Here is a 19,421-nt window from a genome sequence, read left to right on the forward strand (position 1 = left end):
TCACCCCACCACCTCCATACTTCTTTATTGAAACAATATGCTTAGTGTCATATCGTTTATCAGCTTTTCGGATGACTCTGGCGCTATCATCGTTACCAACAATAGTGGGCCAAGATTCATCGCTCCAAATGACGCTAGGCCACTGTTCATCCATCCAGTGGACACGCTTATAGGTTCAGCAAAACCTTTTCTTCATGTGCTCTTCTGTCAACGCTGGTTTATGAGGAGTAAAGTAATACCTGTACTTCATCTTCTTCAAAAAAGTTAACAACAGTTTGTCTACAGATTTCTACATCTACTCTATGCAACTCTACTCTCAGACGGTTGTATGTTTCGAATGGATGATCTATCGTTCTCGTAAGCTATCTCTGCGATCTCGCATTGATTTTTGTGTATTCTACATTTTGTATTGGTTAGTAGAGGCGATCTGGCTTTGATTAAACTATCTCGACTATGCCTGCGATGCCGTCATAGGAATGCTCTGCTTTTCTAAGGTAATAAATGCCCCAATACTTTCTTTCTTTGCATGATTGACAAGGACCACGCTCTTTTGCTGATACTGCAAATGTGTTACTTTCATCCTATTCACCAGAGCTAAATCCAGTTGAGTAACTGCGGGCAATTTTCAAAAGCAATTGAAAAGGACCTATTTGTAAAAAGGAGAAACTCCATCGATAAGAGTAGCTATGCAATAAGACAAGTATCAATCATTTAGAAGAACCCATATTTCTCTTGATTTGATCCACATTTGTCACTGTTCATCAAAAACTCCAAAATAAAATGAAATTATGAACCTATTATTTTCTTTCTTTCTCTTTTTAATTAATTTTGACAACAATATTGACATGTTTAAAAACATTATTCAAAAGAAGAAAGATCAAATTATTAATAAACAAAAGTTGATAGAAAACATAGATGACACGTTTAAATGTGAATCTCATGTAATGCATATAACATTTGCAAAATATTCACTGATATATTGATATATAATATACATATTTTGTAAAGACTGTCAGGAGAAAGGACACACCAATAAAAGTTACTATAAATGCAAATTTTATAAAGAACCTTCTGCAGAATTATAAGCAATGCTGCGTGAAACTTTTAGAACAGTGAATCGCTTCAGCAAAAGGACATACATTTCAACAGCAGTAGTATCAGTGAAGCTAATAACAATTGCTTTATGCTCTTTAGCCAATAGACTCTTGATCTTTTTTTTTTTTTTACAACTTTCAAAAATGTTATCATAGTGCACTGCTTTAGCTATCTCTGCGTAGTTCGAATGTAGATACCCAATTGCTTGTCTGCAGCCGATGTACTTGCGCCTATTTCGATATTTAGTTCGAAAAACGAAACCTTATCGTGGGCGACGTAACGCATGTAATCTCGCCTTATGTTTGCAGATGTTTTTATTTTCTTTCTATTGGCACTGAGCAAACCAGAGAATATTCACCGAATAAGCCCAGTCTGTTCAAGGATATAGTCTATGGGCTCAGAATCACCATGCTCACAATATTACCGTGTACATCTTTATATACAAACGTTGTATTCGTTTAAAAATTCTAAAATCGTAAAAACAAAACGACTAATAGTTGATACATAATGCGGCAAACAATGAACGCTCTGCGCCTTTTATTATGATTGAATTTAATGTCATTCATTATTTAAGGGAACCATGAAGTCATTGAGCCTGCTTTGCCAACATAGGAACAAATTTAATTTGTATCTCTTTAGCAAAAAGTTATTAATATACAAACTCTTTACTGTCTCCTTGTCTTTACCTATGACTCATATTCTTCTTTTAAGGTAATAGCCTTTTCAGAGTAAATTATAGGTTCTTCTTTATATACCATTTACAAACAGTTACAGAGAAACTGATCTAAGCATGCATCATATAACATTTCTCTCAAAATTGTCTGGTAAGGTTTTTATAGTAAATGTAATATTTCGACAACAGTTAAAACCCTTAAAACATGATGATTAAATGATATCTTTGCCATCACCAACAATACTACTATGGTGATTATGCATGGCAAGCACAATGTATAAAAAAGGCAAAGGGGGTTTATTACTATTGTATGTAATTCAATAAAGCAATCAAGCTGTAAAATGAATACTTTTTTTTTTTACGATTATTCACATGCACACATTCAACATACATACATATACGGTATGAATGAGTACTTTCTCTCTCTCTCTCTCTCTCTCTTCTTTTTTTTTCCCTTTTCTCTTACTTCCCTTTACCTCTTTTCCTTATAATGTATAAATTGTGTTAAATATAAAGTATACATGTATGTTTTTGTGTGTTTTTATGTGTGCGTGTGTTTGTTGTTGTTGTTGTTGTGTGGATATTATTGTTCTCCAGGTCTTTTGGCATTACAAGCAACAATTTTCACTTTATCAGCAGAGACAAGCTCTTGGTCAAATTTAAAGTTTGGATTTTCAACAATAAACGTCCATACTTCGTCACAGAAGCGATATGTATGCAAATGTCCCTATATAAAAACAAAGTTGTATTAACTCACAAATAGAACCAAGTTATATTCGACACTACTTTAAGAGTTGCTTTATTTTTAACAATTTGTGAAAGTGCTTCTGAAATACTCCTGTCAAACGTAACCAATACACGCATGGCAAGTTGAGGAGTAATATGTCCACTTTGAATCAATTCATCCAGTGAATCTGTTAATGCCATGCCAATACTACGTAAAATAGATACAAAATTAGTCAGCCATCTTTCTTATTCATTAACACAAATCACTTTTTACCTTGATCGACGGTATAATTCATAAAAGGGAGCACTGGACATGTTCAAATAATAAAATAAAAAAAGAGAAAGAAAAGCGTAATTCAATAACAAAAAATAGCGCCTTCTCCCCCGTATTTATAGGGATGGCTTGGCATCGAATATTGTCCAATCAAATCATGCATATAATCGGAAATTGAAGAGTGTACGATATGGCAGAATGTGAATCATGAGTAAAATATTTCTGCATTGAATGAAAATAACAATAATAATGAATATTCCTTATATGTACATCATGTGTCGTCCTATCGACATATTGACTTCTCTCTTTTGCTCTTACAAAAGAGAGGTATACATTTCACTTGCAACGGGAATTCAAAGCCGAATTTCCATTTTTATAGAGAGAACGAGGTTATTTCTTTTATTTTTATTTTCTTTACCTGCTTAGCATTTTTATAACAGAAGGGAGACAAAAATAAAAATAAAAGGGAGGGAAAAAATCATTTGTTGTGTTTTCTTCTTTTTCTTTTTCCTTATTATTCAATATGTCCTCGACAAGAACAGTTCGACTTACAGTCATTGCAGCAGATGGGTTAATAAAAAAGGACTTGTTTTTTAAATTACCTGATCCTTTTGGTACATATTCTCATGTTGTGCTTTTTCTTTATTTATATTCTCTTTAATTAGCTGTTGTCACAGTAGATGGAGAACAAACACATACAACAACTGTAATGAAAAAGACGCTGAATCCATATTGGAATGAAAGTTTCGACTTGTAATTATATTATTTAAAATAAAAGAAAATAATCTAATGTTTTTTCCAATAGAAAAGTATCTAATGAGAGTGTTATTGCAGTTCAAGTATTTGATCAAAAGAAATTTAAAAGAAAGGACCAAGGCTTTTTGGGTGTTATCAACGTTCAGGTATCAAGCGTCTTTGACCTCGACGTAGGAGGCGATGGTAAGTTTAAAAAAGTAAATGCGCACATCCGCAAGTTTAAACCCAGTTGAATAACAGAAATGCTGACACTCGAGCTCAAGAAATCAAATGCAAATGAAGCTGTGCATGGAAAATTGATTTTAAACCTATCAACAAATATCAACGCGCCCATCAGAAACGGTACGGATACCCTTGCACCCTCATCCTCAAATACCACAGCTGAAAACAATAATCAAAGTACCAATGTCAGTAGTAGTAACAGCAGCAGTACGAACGACAGTACCAATCATCGTATATCAGTTCATAGTGAGTCTAATGAAGACTTACCTCCTGGTTGGGAGCGTAGAGTAGATCATCTGGGTAGACCATATTATGTGGACCATAACACACGAACAACAACCTGGAAGCGTCCATCATCTCGTACTGCGCAAGAACAAGAAAATCAAACAGAGTTGCAGAGACGTCATCATAATGCTCGTGGATTACCTGAACAACAGCAGCAGCAACCACCACCACAACAACAACAGCAACAGATAAATGTACCAAACAACAACATGACAACGGCTGGATCAGGACCACTGCCACCAGGTTGGGAAATGCGTACGAGTGCAGAAGGAAGACCATATTTTGTTGATCATAATACACGTACAACGACTTGGGTTGATCCAAGACGACAGCAGTATATTAGCACCATTGGCCCTGGATCTAATCTGCAGGTGCAGGTACAGCCTGTATCTCAACTAGGTCCCTTACCATCTGGTTGGGAAATGCGTCTGACGAGCACAGGCCGTGTGTACTTTGTGGATCACAACACCAAAACGACCACGTGGGATGATCCCCGTTTACCCAGTAGTCTAGATCAAAACGTACCTCAGTACAAGCGAGATTTCCGCCGAAAGCTAATCTACTTCCGCTCACAACCTGCATTGCGTCCAGTCCCCGGCCAGTGTCATATCAAGATTCGCAGAGACCATATATTCGAAGATGCTTATGCCGAAATCATGCGACAGGCTCCTGCTGACCTCAAAAAACGATTGATGATCAAGTTTGATGGAGAAGACGGTCTAGACTATGGTGGTCTCTCTCGTGAATTCTTCTTTTTACTCTCTCACGAAATGTTCAATCCTTTCTATTGTCTGTTTGAGTACTCGGCTCATGACAACTACACACTGCAGATCAACCCTCACTCGGGCATTAACCCTGAACATCTAAATTACTTTAGATTCATTGGTCGCGTTGTTGGTCTTGCTATCTTCCACCGTCGATTCTTGGACGCCTTCTTTATCGTTTCATTTTACAAGATGATCTTGAACAAGAAGATTCTTGTTGCAGATATGGAAAGTGTCGATGCCGAGTTCTTCCGGTCCTTGACTTGGATCCTCGAGAACGATATTACGGATGTACTCGATTTGACCTTTTCGACAGACGACGATCGATTTGGTGAAGTCGTTACTGTCGACCTGATACCAAACGGACAAAACATTGAAGTCACTGAAGAGAACAAGAAAGAATACGTTAATTTGATCACCGAATGGCGTATCCACAAGCGTGTTGAAGAACAGTTCAAGGCATTCAAGGAAGGATTTAACCAGTTAATTCCTCAAGAGCTCATTAACGTCTTTGACGAACGTGAACTCGAACTGCTGATCGGTGGCATTGCCGAGATCGATGTGGATGATTGGAAGAAACATACAGACTACAGAGGATATACCGAGCAGGACGATGTCATTCAGTGGTTCTGGAAGTGTATCCGTAGCTGGGATAGTGAAAAGAAGGCGAGACTGCTTCAATTCACGACAGGCACATCACGTATACCCGTGAATGGCTTCAAGGACCTTCAGGGCAGTGATGGACCAAGAAGGTTTACAATTGAAAAGTCAGGAGAGATTACACAGTTACCCAAAGCACACACATGGTGAGTTCAAATGGTTTATTAAATATTACTAACATGTATACATGATAGCTTTAATCGTATCGACATGCCACCTTATAAATCTTATGAAACACTCGTTGCGAAATTAACCATGGCAGTAGAAGAAACCGTTGGTTTTGGTCAAGAATAAAAACAGAAAAAGTATTTATATACATTCTATGAAAGACCATAATCCCAGACATGAATATCACCTTGATCATCCGCACTGACCACTTTTGTATCACTTAAACCGACTGCTGTCACTGGACAGGCGCCACTTGTCTTGAGAGAATACATGGGTAAGCCGTTTTGGCTGTCCCATAGCTTGAGTGAGCCATCATCAGATCCTGAGACGAGTCTGAGCTTATCAAAGGCAAGAGCACCAATGCCTTGGACATGACCAAAAAGAGTCTGTAAACATTGACCTGTCTGGATTGACCAGACCTTGATTGTATGATCCTTGGAACCAGAAATGATCACAGCATCGTTTTCCTTTGAGAAGCTGTGTCCGGGCATACCAGGTATCGCAGTCATGATAGGACCGACGTGGCCATGAAAGGTGCGAATGCAGACACGCTTATTGAGATCCCAGAGACGAAGAGTGCAGTCATCGGAAGCAGAGACAAGGAGATGCTGCTGATGAATTTGAACGTGGTTGACAGCTTGAGTATGACCTGTCAGGGTAAAGCATTCGCCCGTTTGAAAGTTCCAGACCTTGATCGTGGCATCAGCCGAACCACTAGCCAAGAGTCGACAGTTGAAATGGAGGTGATTGACACCGTCGGTGTGTCCTTCGAGTGTACGGATGCATTGGCCCGTGTGGTAGTTCCATATCCTCAGTGTGTGATCAGAAGAACCTGTAACAAGCTTGGTATCATCAAATTGAAGAGTGCGAATCGGTCGAGAGTGTCCCTTGAGTTGTCGAAGGACTTGTCCGGTTTCCAAATTCCAGACAGTGACTGTCTTATCTTGAGATCCTGTGATTAAGGTATTGTTGGCTTCGGATAGTTGCAGACAGGTGATTGAGGCGCTGTGGTGTCGTTTGAGGGTATAGTGTTTGGACATATTACGTCTCCAATGACGCTCGACTATCAGTCGCTCACTGTATACTTCCTTCCATGCCCGTTTCTTGGATACACATGTCGTCTCGTCTCGCTTGCGCTTGCGGGTCAACGGAAGCAAGGGAAGTCCCCAACCACATCTAGTACATTTCTTGTTGATATGTTGTTCGCAGAGTCTATGCCAGAGGGTATCATCATCAGCTAATTGACGCCAGTGTCGACTGACTTGAGCTGCTGTGCAAAGGGATGAGGCGTCGAGGTATCTAAATATCTGTATCGTGATCTCTCGAGGGAAGATATGAGTGAAGTCTGTGCTAAGAAGTGGTGTGACTGCGTTGGATAAATAAGACAATTGAGGTGTACAAGCAGAGGCGAGGATGCCCTTGAGGATCAGTAACCGAGAAGAAGGTGAAGCATGCTGAAATGTGCTCCATATGTTCATGATCTCTGCTTGTTCATCAGCAGGTAGTGTGCTAAGCTCCTATAAACTCCTATTATGAGCAATTGTTTTATATTTGTATGAATCAAAAAAGTACCTCTTGTAAATAAAAGTCATTATGATTTCTTGATAAATTAAGTGCTGGGTTATGTCGATAGCAAAAGGTATTATGACAATTCATAAAGAGTAGAAGAGAAAGAGAGAGAGATGAGGGAGAGCAGACAAAGAGATGAAGATATTTATATCATAAAATGCAAATGGCGCAAAATCGACTGAAGCTTGTCAAAAAAGAAGAGATATGCAATTTGATTGGCTAATGATTGTGCAATAGGATTAAAAAACGCTTTTACTGGACTTTGCATGTGGATTTGCGTCGACCAGAACAAAACATTTGTGCTGAGGTTGAAATTATTTTGCGTGCTACGCCAATAAATTTGCGTTCGATGACAGGCGCTAGAAATTAAGTTGATTGATGTCGAGATAAGTTTATCTTGCATTTTCTAATCTAAGCATGACAACACAGGGGAGGATGATCTTGTGTTCATTTCCAGATGCTTCTACTAAATAAGCCATATGTTTATAGCGAGCCTTATGATTTTGTCATGTCAATAGGTCAATGATGAGATGTGTATTTAAATTTACTCACAAGTATAAAGCTATTCTCAATACAGAAGCCCAATTCAGATCGTGTAATGAGCCTTAACGTTCTCTCTCACGTGTTTCTGTTTTTCGATGCCTAGAGAAGGCAGGCTCTCCTTGTTTTTACTGGTTCAATAGTCAAACTGCTGTTGATTTTCACAACTGATGCTCCATAATTAATATTCTTGCTTCAACTACCGAATGATCTCACACCTTTTTTTTGACGACACCATTCTAAGAACACTTTTTCTGATGGATTATGGTATAACAACGACTGTGCTTCTTAAAAAAAAAGAGAATGTATTGTTTGCAAAAATCGCTGTCGTATCTTCCAAAAATGAAGAAATCATATTGATTCTCTATATAATTGAGCCCAGAGGAAAATCTGAACAAGCCAAAAATACTTTAGCTTTCAATGATAAAAACATGAAGAACCCTCCTAATGTAACAGCTGTATGTGTAGGCCCTTCGTGCCATGGATACTACGAGGTCAAAGATGATTACAAGAAGCACGCCCTGGATAATCAGGATCATGATTTGTCAAAGAATAATATAATTAATTGTTTGAACTAATCCCATAAGCAGCATAACCAGTGGATCTAATCTTGCCGGGCAAAACTTGTTGGATAGTTGGTAGCGCTGATGTATTGCGCAAACATCACAAGTACCGTAACGAACTTAGACGCAACAGTCTCTCTAACATATACCACTCCTCAGGGCATTGTTTGGTATACTAATTATACTACAAAGTGTAGATCAGATGAAACTATCAAATGAAGGACTTCCTGTATCGATAAAGCGTAAAAGGTCAACGTTGGCAACTTTTTCAAAGAAAGTCCATTCGTCGAAATCGAAAACAATCGCTTATAGAAACTTGTAGAAATATACAAAATATAAAAAAATAAGCAGTAACGAGAGCTGATTTGAGCCTTGCTTTGCTCAACGACAATGACAACGAAATATATATGACAGGCTATTCAGAACAAACATCTGTGACAAGCGTGTTTGTGGTTTGATTTAGATACTACTCAAGGCCCATCAAAATTGTGAAAAAAAGTTGATAATTTGTGTCTGTAACAAAAGGTATTCTGACTAAATAAAGGAATATTGGTAACACAGCCAGAGTCTCATCTTACTCCCCAATAATCTGAAATAGCCGCACGAATTACCTTTAAAGTCAATTCATCATGAACTTAAATAATCTAATAAACTTGAATTTCATTTTCAATAAACAAATATAAACAAACACCACTTATTTTTATTTTTTTTTTAAAAAAAAGAGGAATGAAAGAGGGGTAAAGTAAGGGTGTCTCTAAGAGGAGATTATATTCTTTCTTTTCATTTATTTTTTTTTCCTTTTTTTTCATGTAAAAAGAATGACATCCATTGAATATAAAAAGACGTTTGGAAATAGACAAAGATCCTCTTCATTCAATCATTCAGTAACAAATAAAAAGTATTCAACAAGAAGACCGAGTTATGATATCTTATCAACAAAGAAATCGATTCAATTTTTAAATATTGAGCAGCCAACGGCTTATAGTGCCTCTTCTATTGATGAATCAAATTCAGATTTAGAAGAGGATGAGGATGATGATACACAAAATATAACAGATTATTATTTGTATAGAGACGAAGAGGAAGGTAAGCTTATGATTTATAAACAAGAAAGGCATTGACAAAGAACAGTAGAGCATAAAAAGAAGAAAAATTATCATAGCAGTCATCATAACAACACTAATAGAAGCAATAATAAAAGTCATCACAGCAACATGAATAGCAACAGTAGTCATAGCAGCAGCAACAACAACAACAACAACAGCAACAATAACAACAACAATAATAATAATAACAGTAGAAGTAATAATAGTACTAGTGATAAATCAACTAAATTATATGATGATGGATCATGCCATACTTATCCTCCAAAACCAAACAGAGAGAATGGCAAGAGGTACGAACACTCATATATAACATATCATTCATCATTGTCTTAATTAGTATCTTAGAGATAAATATGGTTTCCTAAAAAGTTCGCAATGGATCACAGAAGAAGAATATGATGAGTTTGAAAACTATTATGCACCCATCATGAAACGAAGACTAGTCAAATGGAAGCAGTTATTACAAGAGCACCATCAACAGTGGCCACCCAGAAGCAATAAACGTAAGTCATCTCTATCATTCATACTGTTCTGACTCTTGAATTACACAGTCAAGCGATACATACGAAAGGGTATTCCAGCCGAGTTAAGAGGACAGGTAAAACAGTAGATTATTTGATGAAGCACTGTGATTAAGATATCGTAGGCTTGGTTGCATTACAGTGGTGCAAAGGCAAAGATGGAAGCCAACAAGGGTCTCTACGACGAACTACTGCATATGGCTGATCAATTAGGCTCCAAAAACGAAAACTTGGAAATTATCGAACGTGATCTACATCGAACGTTTCCAGAGAACGATCAATTCAAGAGTATTGCTGATTCGACTCCACCAATGATAGAGGCCTTAAAAAGGGTCCTGGTTGCTTTTTCAATCTATGCTCCATCCATCGGTTACTGTCAATCACTCAATTACATTGCTGGCATTTTGTTATTACTCATGACTGAAGAAGAAGCATTTTGGACATTTGTGACGCTTATCACAGACATTTTACCCCCTAATATATACGACGTGACCATGGAAGGTGCTAATATTGACCAAAACGTGCTGATGCACCTAATCTCCGAAAGATACCCACTCTTGTGGAACAAGATGTCTCCTAATCAGTCCTTTTGGGAATGTGAGGCACAGCTAGAAGGTGGCATGCCAACTTGTTCATTGGTTACCAGCCATTGGTTCCTGACCTTGTTTATCAATATTTTGCCTATTGAATCTGTGCTGCGCGTGTGGGATTGTCTGTTTTAGTAAGCATTTGATACAAATTGTGTCTTCAATACTGACAATCATATCCATAGTGATGGTCAAAAGGTTCTCTTTCGTGTTGCCTTGGGCATATTCAAATTGAATGAGAATGCAATTCTTGCAGTCAATGATCCACTGGAAGTATTTCAAGTGATTCAGGTAAAATCAAGAATATACTTGTTTATGTAATATTCAAATATTGTTGTTCATTAGAATATGCCAAAGCGAATGATCGATTGCCATCGACTGATTGACAGTACATATCAACAATATGCTGCGACAACAAGACTCAATGATCAAGAGATAGCAGATCGAAGAGAATTGTTTAAGAAACGTAGAGATGAACGACGTCGAAACATACCTGTTCAACATGGAAGTAGTCGAAAATTACTAAAGCGAAGTACTGTGCGTGGAGCTCTCATTCACCGTGCAAAAGAAGCCCGATGGTATGTTGAAAGAGCTAAAAGTGTTCAAAAAAATAAAACTTGAGAAAGCTGCGGTCATTTTGAAACTGCGCAAAAAATTCCATGGCCTTCCACCATGACTACGGCACTTTTGATTTGTGTATAAAAAGTCCAGCTTTGCTGTCTTTTTACTTCTTTTTTTTTTCTTTTTCTATTTTTTCACTTTTTCTGTGTAAATAATATTCATATCATGTCTGGTAAAGTATTCTTCTTATATACTAGGGCCGTTTATTAACATATAAACAAAGATTGGGATTCAGTTACTGTCATTCGTAAGCGCAACCCTGACAAGGCCAAGGTTGTTCGTTCAGATTCTGAAATTAACGCAGCCAGAAGAGTAAGTAGTATAATTTATTACCAAGAAGGTGACAAAAAGGGTTAATGATGGAATCATAGGCTGGTGCTGCTATTGTCACAGACAAGAAGTCTACTGTGACCAACTCAAGCCATGCAAACACCGATCATCGTCGTATCGCGAAGATTGACCGTGAAAACGATGTTCCTCCTCCTCCCAAAGTCGATTTGTCTGTCGGTAAGGCTATCCAAAAGGGTCGTCAAGCAAAGAACATGACACAAAAGGACTTGGCTCAATTGATCAATGAAAAGCCTCAAGTTGTGAACGAATATGAAGCTGGTAAGGCCATTCCTAATCAAAACATTTTGGGTAAGATGGAACGTGCCCTTGGTATCAAGTTGAGAGGAAAGAATATTGGTGAACCTTTGACATTTGGCAAGAAAAAGTAGAGATATAACTTGTATTTACAACCCACATAAGCAACCACTATTATACATACACACACACATACACACACAATTTTGTATACACTAAAAAAATATTTATAAAAAATGATATTTGTTCTACGCTGGTAAACTTTTACATTGTACATTACTGAGTTTAAAGTGAATAGAAACATATTGATGAATAAAAATTGCATCATTCATCAACATACACATAAAGAAAGAAAGGGAGAGTAAAGAGAAGGAAAGGATTACATAAGGAGAGTTGTTTATGTGAAATAGGATTCTATAAATGACGCGTCCCATGTTTAAGTGAAAAAAAAAAAATCGCTCTATATCAAATTATTTTAATACAAGTAATATAACCTGTGTACTATCGTCATTCCTGGTGTTGATTTCTTAAAGGTTTGCTTTATGGCAATGGAAAAGCATTGAGACTTGTCAAAAGTGAATGTTTGTACAACATGTATGATTGTACGTTTTAAATTAGGGTTCATACTGATAAGGTAAGCCCTCAGTTGTTATTCTAGCATCTACCATTATCATTATTGCTATCGTTGATTTATTCTTATCTGATGCGATAGAGATTATACTCGAGTTATTACAATGATCATCTCGCCAAACACCTCAAGAACCCTAAATTGCTCTTTTGTTGTCAATCGACGATCTATGTGGATCTAATTTTATGGCTACCAGCGACGAAAACGAAGCATAGTAGATACATACGATGATGTCTTGGATGACTACTAATACCTGTCGCGTCATCCATTTTCTTTTCTCTTACAAAAAAATACACCATACAATATCTTAACAGTTAAAGATACCCTCTGAGGATGGCGGCCGTCATCCAACATAATCCCTCTCAGTCATCAGATTTCCAAACTTCATTGACAACAGTTTGTATACTTTTTATTTAAACTAAACCATTTACAACACTAAATGAAGGAATACTGGCTGTACAATGTTTCCTTGAATGGTTGCCTTACCGTCATTAATAAACACCGTACCTTACGCATATGTCTATTTATTTTTTGCTTTTGATCCTCAAGGAGGCTTCTTTATCTCTATAAATTTTCTTATATTGATCTTGCCCAGATGGACATATACAGATATATCATGCCTTTATTGGAATAAATAAATCTTTTTCGTCAGATACATAAATTGACATTGTCATTGCCTCGACCAAAAAGATGTCGTACAAATATGCACTACTGAGTTTCAAGTGAATTAAGCCTTGAAAGAGGTTGCATTACACATGACATAATACAACACTGTTGAAGATAAGTCTAACGATAGACTAGGTAAGGAAAAGAGAGAAAAAAAATGTTGTCTATTATATGATAGAATAGATTTAAGCAGAGAAAAAAAGGAAAATATTAGGACAAAGAGGGAGTTGTACAAGTTGTAATTATAATGTGTGAATAATACCTGTAAAAAAATCATTCAACCTTATTTTCTTTTTTTTTCTTGTTTCTTTTTATTTTATAAAAAATGGAAGCATGTACTCTAGAACCAACGTTTGCAGAAGTAGAATGGATAGACACTGACGAATCCGAAGATGAGGATTACTTACCCCCTGCAGACAAAGAAGCTTCCTATTCTTCAAGTTTAGGAAGCACAAGCACAACTGATTTCTTTGACCACCTAAAAGATGAAGTCGAAATTAATCCATTCGAGAAAGTACGTCGAATTATTGATTATGTAGTAGACAATGGTATAGAAAAAGTGGATTTAGGGTACGTAAAAGGAAGTTCTTTATAAAGACCATCACTCATTGAAGTAAAGACATATTGGTCTATCAGAGATACCGAGAGAAGTAGGAGAGCTGGAATATGTGACAGTATTATGCAACGATACGGTGAAGACAGCTTCATTACAGCTTTATTTATACAGAAACCAACTTTCTTGCTTGAACTCACATCTATTTCGTCTCAAGAACTTGACTGTTCTCAGTTTACGAAATAATCAGTTACAGTCTATTCCACCTGATATTGCCCTACTCGAGAACTTGGTCGAACTCTCTTTGGGTAACAATCAATTGGTAAGCAAATATGATAATAATATCAAGCAGTGACTCATATAAAATTAGAAATCATTACCTGCTGAACTATTACGTCTGCGCAAACTACGAACATTGTCTTTATTTCCAAATCCATACTTTGAGGACGATAACCAATCAAGACAACGTATAATGACCAAGATACCTTCTCTAGTTGAAATATCAAGTAGACAAATCCAGAGTCAATCAATTCAACTATCAAATAGTATTATACCAACAGCGCTCATCCAACGCTTTCAAACCTTCTCAAAAGTTCATACCTGTGAACAATGTACAGTACCTTTTCATGAACCAAGTGTACTCGATATGATATGGGTCTCCGTATTAGGAAACCACAATGTCCCCTTCATTCATCGTTTCTGTTCTATTTCTTGTTCTCTTAATTTTACATGTGTCTTTTAATACCCCCTCCCCTCTTACTCTCAACTGTATATGTTCCTTTTACTTGCATTGTGAATAAACATTTACTAATCAGCCAATCATTGGACGGATGGATGAATCTCTTTTTGTCCTTTTTCTCTTCTCTTGTCGAACTGCGATTTGTCCGGCTATTTCAATATCAGATGAACCGCAGCAACCAATCAAAATTTATAAATAACGAATGATGACTTTGTTTTCAATATAATTTGACTTCCTACACCATAATTTTTTGTTCATTCTCTTTTTTTGATTATTTAAAATGTAAGTAAAATTTGCCGGACACCGGACAATGCAAAACTAATATTTTTTTTTTTTTTTAAAAAAAGGGTAAGCTTGGTCGTTCAAAAACGTTTAGCTGCTTCCGTCCTCAAGTGTGGACAACGTAAGATCTGGTTAGATCCCAATGAAGTCAATGAAATCTCCAATGCCAATTCTCGTAAGTCGTTATATAAAAAAATAAATAAATTCGACCCTAACATCTTTTAGGTGCCAATATTCGTAAACTTGTCAAGGATGGTTTGATCATCCGCAAGCCTCAAATTTCTCAATCTCGCTTCCGTGTCCTCGAGCGTGCTGCTGCCAAGCGTAATGGTCGCCACATGGGCTATGGTAAGAGAAAGGGTACTGCCGATGCCCGTATGTCTAGCCAAGTCATCTGGATGCGTCGTATGCGTGTCCTCCGTCGTCTTTTGGCCAAGTACAGAGAAGCCGGCAAGATCGACAAGCACTTGTATCACCAACTCTACCTCAAGTCTAAGGGTAACGGTTTCAAGAACAAGCGTGTCTTGATGGAACACATTCACAAGGCTAAGGCTGAAAAGGTCCGTGCAAAGACTCTCGCTGAACAAGCTGATGTCCTTCGTGCCAAGAACAAGGCTCTTCGTGAACGTCGTGCAAACAAGAAGAATGAAAAGATTGAATCTCAATAAACATCATTCTTGTCCCTTCAGTTTTTTTTTTGTGCGCAGTTATTGTTCTAGCTGCGGCTCGATGAGTTGACGCTTTTGTTATCATGAGATCATGCAAATAGCCTCATTGGTAAATGTGAATTTATAGAAATGATTGGTTACTATATATGTCCTCCTTTTATACTAGTAATCACCCAATCTTTTTTCCCTCTTCTTTTTTTCCATATACCTTCCCATGAAGACTTGGAGCTTATTTGCTTCAGCTTTGAGACATCAAAGATTATATTTAAATCGTCCACAGATTATTTTACCAAGATGTGATTATCCTCGTCCGCCTATTGTCCGTCGTGCCTATACAACAACAATCGCTGTGCCCCATTCGTCATTACCTGTCATCGATTTCTTTGCTAGTCCAAAGCCATGTGCATCATATACGCTTGCTCATGGTGCTTCAGGATTCGCAAAGAAGTACCATTACACAACACCTGATGCCAAAAAGAGAGATACATACTGTAGCATTCAAATCGGAGAAGATGCTTATTTTAGACGATCTGATGCGTTGGGAGTAGCCGATGGAGTAGGTGGATGGTCAAGTGTATCAAGTAAAGTGTTTAGCTACTATAAAGCTCCTTTTACTTATTTCGATAGATGCCAACCCTGCACTGTATTCGAGGAAATTAATGCACTATGCTTACTTGGAACTAGAAAAGTTTGACAACATTGAAGATCCTAGTTTCTATCACTACAATGATGCCGATCCTATACGTATTTTACAAAAAAGTTATGATGAGAGCATGTTGGAAGCAGAAAAAGAGGTGCCATTCTCTTTCTTTTTTGTAGATTGAATCTAACAATCATTTCTAGGGCATCCTGGGCTCATGCACAGCGTGTCTTGCCATTCTACGAAACTCGGAATTACGAATAGCCAATCTGGGTGATTGCGGTATCAGCGTGATCCGTAATAATGAATACATATTTCAAAGTGAAGAGCAGCAACATGCCTTCAATTTCCCTTTTCAATTAGGCCCAACATCACCAGATCAACCAAAGGATGCACAGGTACGCTTTCCTTTTTTCGTACAACTTCTCCTTGCTTATACTACTTTAGACCTTTACGGTCCGCATCGAAAAAGGAGATATCATCGTCATGGGATCCGATGGACTATTTGATAATTTATTTGATAGAGAAATTTTGTCCATCGTTCAGTCACATGTAGCAGCGCACACCGTCCGTGGTCGACTGCTGGCTATGGATCCTCAAAAGATTTCAGATGCACTTGCAAAACGTGCGAGAACCGTGAGTCGATCCAAGATGAACGTGGATAGTCCCTTTCAAGAGAGAGCAGTTCATGAAGGCATTTACTATCAAGTAAAGCAAGAGTCATTTGTTGTTGTTGTTGAATATTAACATGTAAACTCTTAGGGAGGAAAAGCAGATGATATTAGCGTCTTGGTTGCAGTTGTCAAGGATTGCGAAGATACACCAGATAGAAGATAAACTATATCAAAAAGTAATAAAGAAAAAAAAACAACAACAATAACTATTACTTTGGCATCCAATCCATCAAAAAGAAGAAAAAAGTGAACATTGCTATCGTTAGTGTTTTTTTGCTGCTGGCAATTTCAAATGTCTTTATTGCTTGACAATAAGCAAAGATGAATTACAGAGCTCAACTTGTTCTTTTTAAAAATGACAGTTTTAACAATATTCTCAGTGATGGTATAGCTTATTATGTTGTCAAGTCGCCATGAGTAATAGTTCATGATCAAAATAAACTATAAATTGACAAATGTCACTTGATTTATCCTCTTTTGTGGGGGAACCAGTACGACAGATACTTAACCTGTTTGTCAGATGACCTACGGAATACATCTTTATTTTTTCTTTTCGTTTCTTTTTTTTCTTTTTCTCGCTTCTGGTCTTCTTTAATAACAAAAGTAATGATAAAAAATGTATAAAAAGCGAATAAACTAACATTTTTCTTATTTTATTTATCCAAGAATAGTGTCATACCCTTATCCTTATTCATATTATGGTTCATACTATACACCTTATCCTCAGCAGCAAATCTATCCAAACTACTATTATAACTACCCAAGCCCTTCGATGATGTACCCAGTTACGAATAATTATGGTGGATATTACGGAATACCATATAAACCAAGTACGCTCCGTACTTTATATAATAGGATACGACATGGATCTACCTATGCCAACTATTACAATAATCAAGCATACCCACAAGTCATGTATGATTATGGTCGACACAGAGGAAATTGGTTGGATTATAACTAGTTTTTATGTGTTTTTTTTTTTTAATGATACAAAATATAAACTAAAGTGGATATAACACCAACCAAGAGAGCAAACACGAATTGTATATTTTTAGTCTAAGCAATATAATAATAACAATAGTAGATAATAAAAAGAAGTGAGTATTGGACTATTGCTCAGTTTTTTTCTTTCTTTTTGTTACCTGCATCCATGGAATCTTGTTATTATTCAACTGTTCTTCAAGAAGCTTTGATTTCTTAATCTCTTGTTCCAACTCATTTGTCAGTTTCAGTTTGACCGCATTAAACTCGGATACTTCTTTCTCCAGTCTTCTGATCTCTCCTTTAGCAGTTTCAATGGATTGCTGTTGATATTTCCATTTCTCATGAAAAGATTTAATAGTCATTTCTGCTTCGTTCAATCTATGTTGCAAGTTCTTTTTTTGGTGTGAGTCATGATAAATAAAGAATTCAATATCAACTCACATGTTTATTGTCTTGCTGAACCGTTCTATCCAAATCCAGTATAGTTTCCTTCACTCCCTTCAATTCGTCCTGAACTCTTTTTGATTTCTCAATCTCGTTTTGTAATTGTAATAGGACGCTCTCTAATCTATTTGGTGCTTTCTTTTCTTCTTGAGGGTATTGAACACTGTGTTGGCTTGAAATGGTATCAACAGATGATTTGCGAGATAGCTATCAGTAAAATAAAATTAATAATGCATATAAAGAAGGCACATGATTCCACTACCTTCGTTTCATACAATGGTTGCTGTATCTCTTGGAGTATATTATCATCCACCTGGGATAACGGTAAGGGGTATATGTACACCACACAAGATACCTTATGATACATGTTATCAATATCAACTCCAAATTCCACCTTATCGTTCGATCTGATCTCATATGGTTCACTCTCTTCTCCTTCTGCTGACAGCCTGTAACCATTCACGAACGTACCATTACTTGACTTGATATCTCTGATGTAAACCTATGATACGTTGGTTATACATAAAACATACTTATCATACAATATTACCATTTACTTTTTGTTTATCACAAAATATCTCTGCATGCTGCCTTGAAAGCACTTTGGAATCAAAGAATCCATTATACGGCGATGGCAGTGTCTTGCTTGATGTCTGTCTTCCAATCTTGATGCGCGTTTTATCTCTCACTTCTAATGTCCTTGTTTGAAAATGAGGATTATAAGGTTTTAATATCACTGTGAATACTTGTGATGCTACCGCGAAATCATGGTTAATCAAGCCTTTTTTTTCTCTCTCTCTTTTTTTTTATTACATCTACGCTTGGTGACTAGTTTAACTGTCATAGAATCATCATCAGACATTGGCATCGTAACCAAGGAGTCTGTCATGTTTAATAAAATATAGTAATAACAATAATAACAATAATAATATCAATTTAATGAAAAGGAGCCCTCATGTCCCTCTCCTAAGATGGGCGTTCTACAACTCCGCAGCACGGTCACATAAACAAATGATCTCGCAAGTGTTTGGTACATTGGTTAATCATCGGGTTTGTGCTATTTAGCGTATTAGGCTCCCTATTCAGCGTGCTATCGAGCGCTTCTTTATTGAAAAAAAAGTTTTATTTTAGGTGGAGAAGCGTTTCTCGAACATCTTCATATCAAACATAAATGATTGTATTGCCAGTACATTTTTTAATCTTAATCCTAAAAAAGGGGGGTCTTTTTTTATAGCAAAATGTCTTTCACAGATAGCGCTTATTTCGAAAGATTATGCTTAAAAAAAGATTTCTTTGCTTGTTGTAATGTATTTGTAATGACTTCATTTGCCTTTTGGGACAACAAGATATCTTCATTTGATGGCTCTTGAGGGTTTGCCGCAAAAGTTCCTACAATAGTTTAGCAAGTTTTGGACAATATCTCTTCTA

General features: G+C 36.9%; 9 protein-coding genes across 9 annotated transcripts; 6 read left to right on the plus strand and 3 right to left on the minus strand.

Moving 5' to 3' along the window:
• Positions 1 to 2,351: 2,351 nt before the first annotated feature.
• On the minus strand, positions 2,352 to 2,809 carry RHIMIDRAFT_200526 (transcription initiation factor IIA, gamma subunit; the record flags this gene model as incomplete). The annotated part of the gene is made up of 3 exons (XM_023606461.1): positions 2,352 to 2,495; positions 2,555 to 2,702; positions 2,769 to 2,809. The coding sequence occupies 3 exons, from the start codon at positions 2,807 to 2,809 to the stop codon at positions 2,352 to 2,354; spliced, it is 333 nt and encodes a 110-aa protein (XP_023467696.1).
• A 482-nt stretch (positions 2,810 to 3,291) lies between these two features.
• RHIMIDRAFT_235988 (putative E3 ubiquitin-protein ligase hula) lies at positions 3,292 to 5,749 on the plus strand (the record flags this gene model as incomplete). The annotated part of the gene is made up of 5 exons (XM_023608458.1): positions 3,292 to 3,382; positions 3,434 to 3,521; positions 3,574 to 3,707; positions 3,765 to 5,601; positions 5,650 to 5,749. The coding sequence occupies 5 exons, from the start codon at positions 3,292 to 3,294 to the stop codon at positions 5,747 to 5,749; spliced, it is 2,250 nt and encodes a 749-aa protein (XP_023467697.1).
• A 26-nt stretch (positions 5,750 to 5,775) lies between these two features.
• Positions 5,776 to 7,279, minus strand: RHIMIDRAFT_235989 (WD40 repeat-like protein; the record flags this gene model as incomplete). Its single annotated transcript, XM_023608459.1, has 2 exons — positions 5,776 to 7,140; positions 7,196 to 7,279. 2 exons carry the CDS (start codon positions 7,277 to 7,279, stop codon positions 5,776 to 5,778), a joined length of 1,449 nt encoding a protein of 482 aa, XP_023467698.1.
• A 2,468-nt stretch (positions 7,280 to 9,747) lies between these two features.
• RHIMIDRAFT_200320 (TBC-domain-containing protein) lies at positions 9,748 to 10,830 on the plus strand (the record flags this gene model as incomplete). The annotated part of the gene is made up of 4 exons (XM_023606445.1): positions 9,748 to 9,904; positions 9,953 to 9,999; positions 10,048 to 10,643; positions 10,695 to 10,830. Coding segments are annotated over 4 exons (936 nt in total), but the record flags the coding sequence as incomplete, so codon positions are not given.
• A 472-nt stretch (positions 10,831 to 11,302) lies between these two features.
• Positions 11,303 to 12,210, plus strand: RHIMIDRAFT_277838 (uncharacterized protein). The gene is made up of 2 exons (XM_023612708.1): positions 11,303 to 11,442; positions 11,502 to 12,210. The coding sequence occupies exon 2, from the start codon at positions 11,673 to 11,675 to the stop codon at positions 11,847 to 11,849; it is 177 nt and encodes a 58-aa protein (XP_023467700.1). The 5' UTR covers positions 11,303 to 11,442; positions 11,502 to 11,672; the 3' UTR covers positions 11,850 to 12,210.
• Positions 12,211 to 13,329: 1,119 nt separating this feature from the next.
• RHIMIDRAFT_277840 (outer arm dynein light chain 1) lies at positions 13,330 to 14,540 on the plus strand. Its single transcript, XM_023612709.1, has 3 exons — positions 13,330 to 13,579; positions 13,629 to 13,884; positions 13,933 to 14,540. Exons 1-3 carry the CDS (start codon positions 13,335 to 13,337, stop codon positions 14,302 to 14,304), a joined length of 873 nt encoding a protein of 290 aa, XP_023467701.1. The 5' UTR covers positions 13,330 to 13,334; the 3' UTR covers positions 14,305 to 14,540.
• On the plus strand, positions 14,540 to 15,285 carry RHIMIDRAFT_112786 (uncharacterized protein). Its single transcript, XM_023605267.1, has 3 exons — positions 14,540 to 14,583; positions 14,649 to 14,758; positions 14,809 to 15,285. Coding segments are annotated over exons 1-3 (555 nt in total). The 5' UTR covers positions 14,540 to 14,581; the 3' UTR covers positions 15,252 to 15,285.
• Positions 15,286 to 15,465: 180 nt separating this feature from the next.
• On the plus strand, positions 15,466 to 17,084 carry RHIMIDRAFT_304825 (protein serine/threonine phosphatase 2C; the record flags this gene model as incomplete). The annotated part of the gene is made up of 5 exons (XM_023614458.1): positions 15,466 to 15,832; positions 15,879 to 16,045; positions 16,095 to 16,289; positions 16,339 to 16,527; positions 16,654 to 17,084. 5 exons carry the CDS (start codon positions 15,466 to 15,468, stop codon positions 16,726 to 16,728), a joined length of 993 nt encoding a protein of 330 aa, XP_023467703.1. The 3' UTR covers positions 16,729 to 17,084.
• Positions 17,085 to 17,546: 462 nt separating this feature from the next.
• RHIMIDRAFT_235994 (SMAD/FHA domain-containing protein) lies at positions 17,547 to 18,882 on the minus strand (the record flags this gene model as incomplete). The annotated part of the gene is made up of 6 exons (XM_023608460.1): positions 17,547 to 17,621; positions 17,708 to 17,941; positions 17,991 to 18,200; positions 18,256 to 18,495; positions 18,551 to 18,747; positions 18,807 to 18,882. The coding sequence occupies 6 exons, from the start codon at positions 18,880 to 18,882 to the stop codon at positions 17,547 to 17,549; spliced, it is 1,032 nt and encodes a 343-aa protein (XP_023467704.1).
• Between the last annotated feature and the right edge of the window lie 539 nt (positions 18,883 to 19,421).

The sequence above is a fragment of the Rhizopus microsporus genome, assembly GCF_002708625.1.
Source record: "Rhizopus microsporus ATCC 52813 unplaced genomic scaffold scaffold_5, whole genome shotgun sequence".
Lineage (NCBI taxonomy): Eukaryota > Fungi > Mucoromycota > Mucoromycetes > Mucorales > Rhizopodaceae > Rhizopus > Rhizopus microsporus.

Bases quoted from the DNA above. Each gene is read 5' to 3' on its own strand.
- RHIMIDRAFT_277840 (XM_023612709.1), top strand. From the start codon at position 13,335: ATGGAAGCATGTACTCTAGAACCAACGTTTGCAGAAGTAGAATGGATA. The intron at 13,580-13,628 runs GTACGTAAAAGG...ATTGAAGTAAAG, and splicing joins ATAGAAAAAGTGGATTTAGG to ACATATTGGTCTATCAGAGA. The intron at 13,885-13,932 runs GTAAGCAAATAT...ATATAAAATTAG, and splicing joins CTTTGGGTAACAATCAATTG to AAATCATTACCTGCTGAACT.
- RHIMIDRAFT_112786 (XM_023605267.1), top strand. The intron at 14,759-14,808 runs GTAAGTCGTTAT...AACATCTTTTAG, and splicing joins AATCTCCAATGCCAATTCTC to GTGCCAATATTCGTAAACTT.
- RHIMIDRAFT_277838 (XM_023612708.1), top strand. From the start codon at position 11,673: ATGACACAAAAGGACTTGGCTCAATTGATCAATGAAAAGCCTCAAGTT.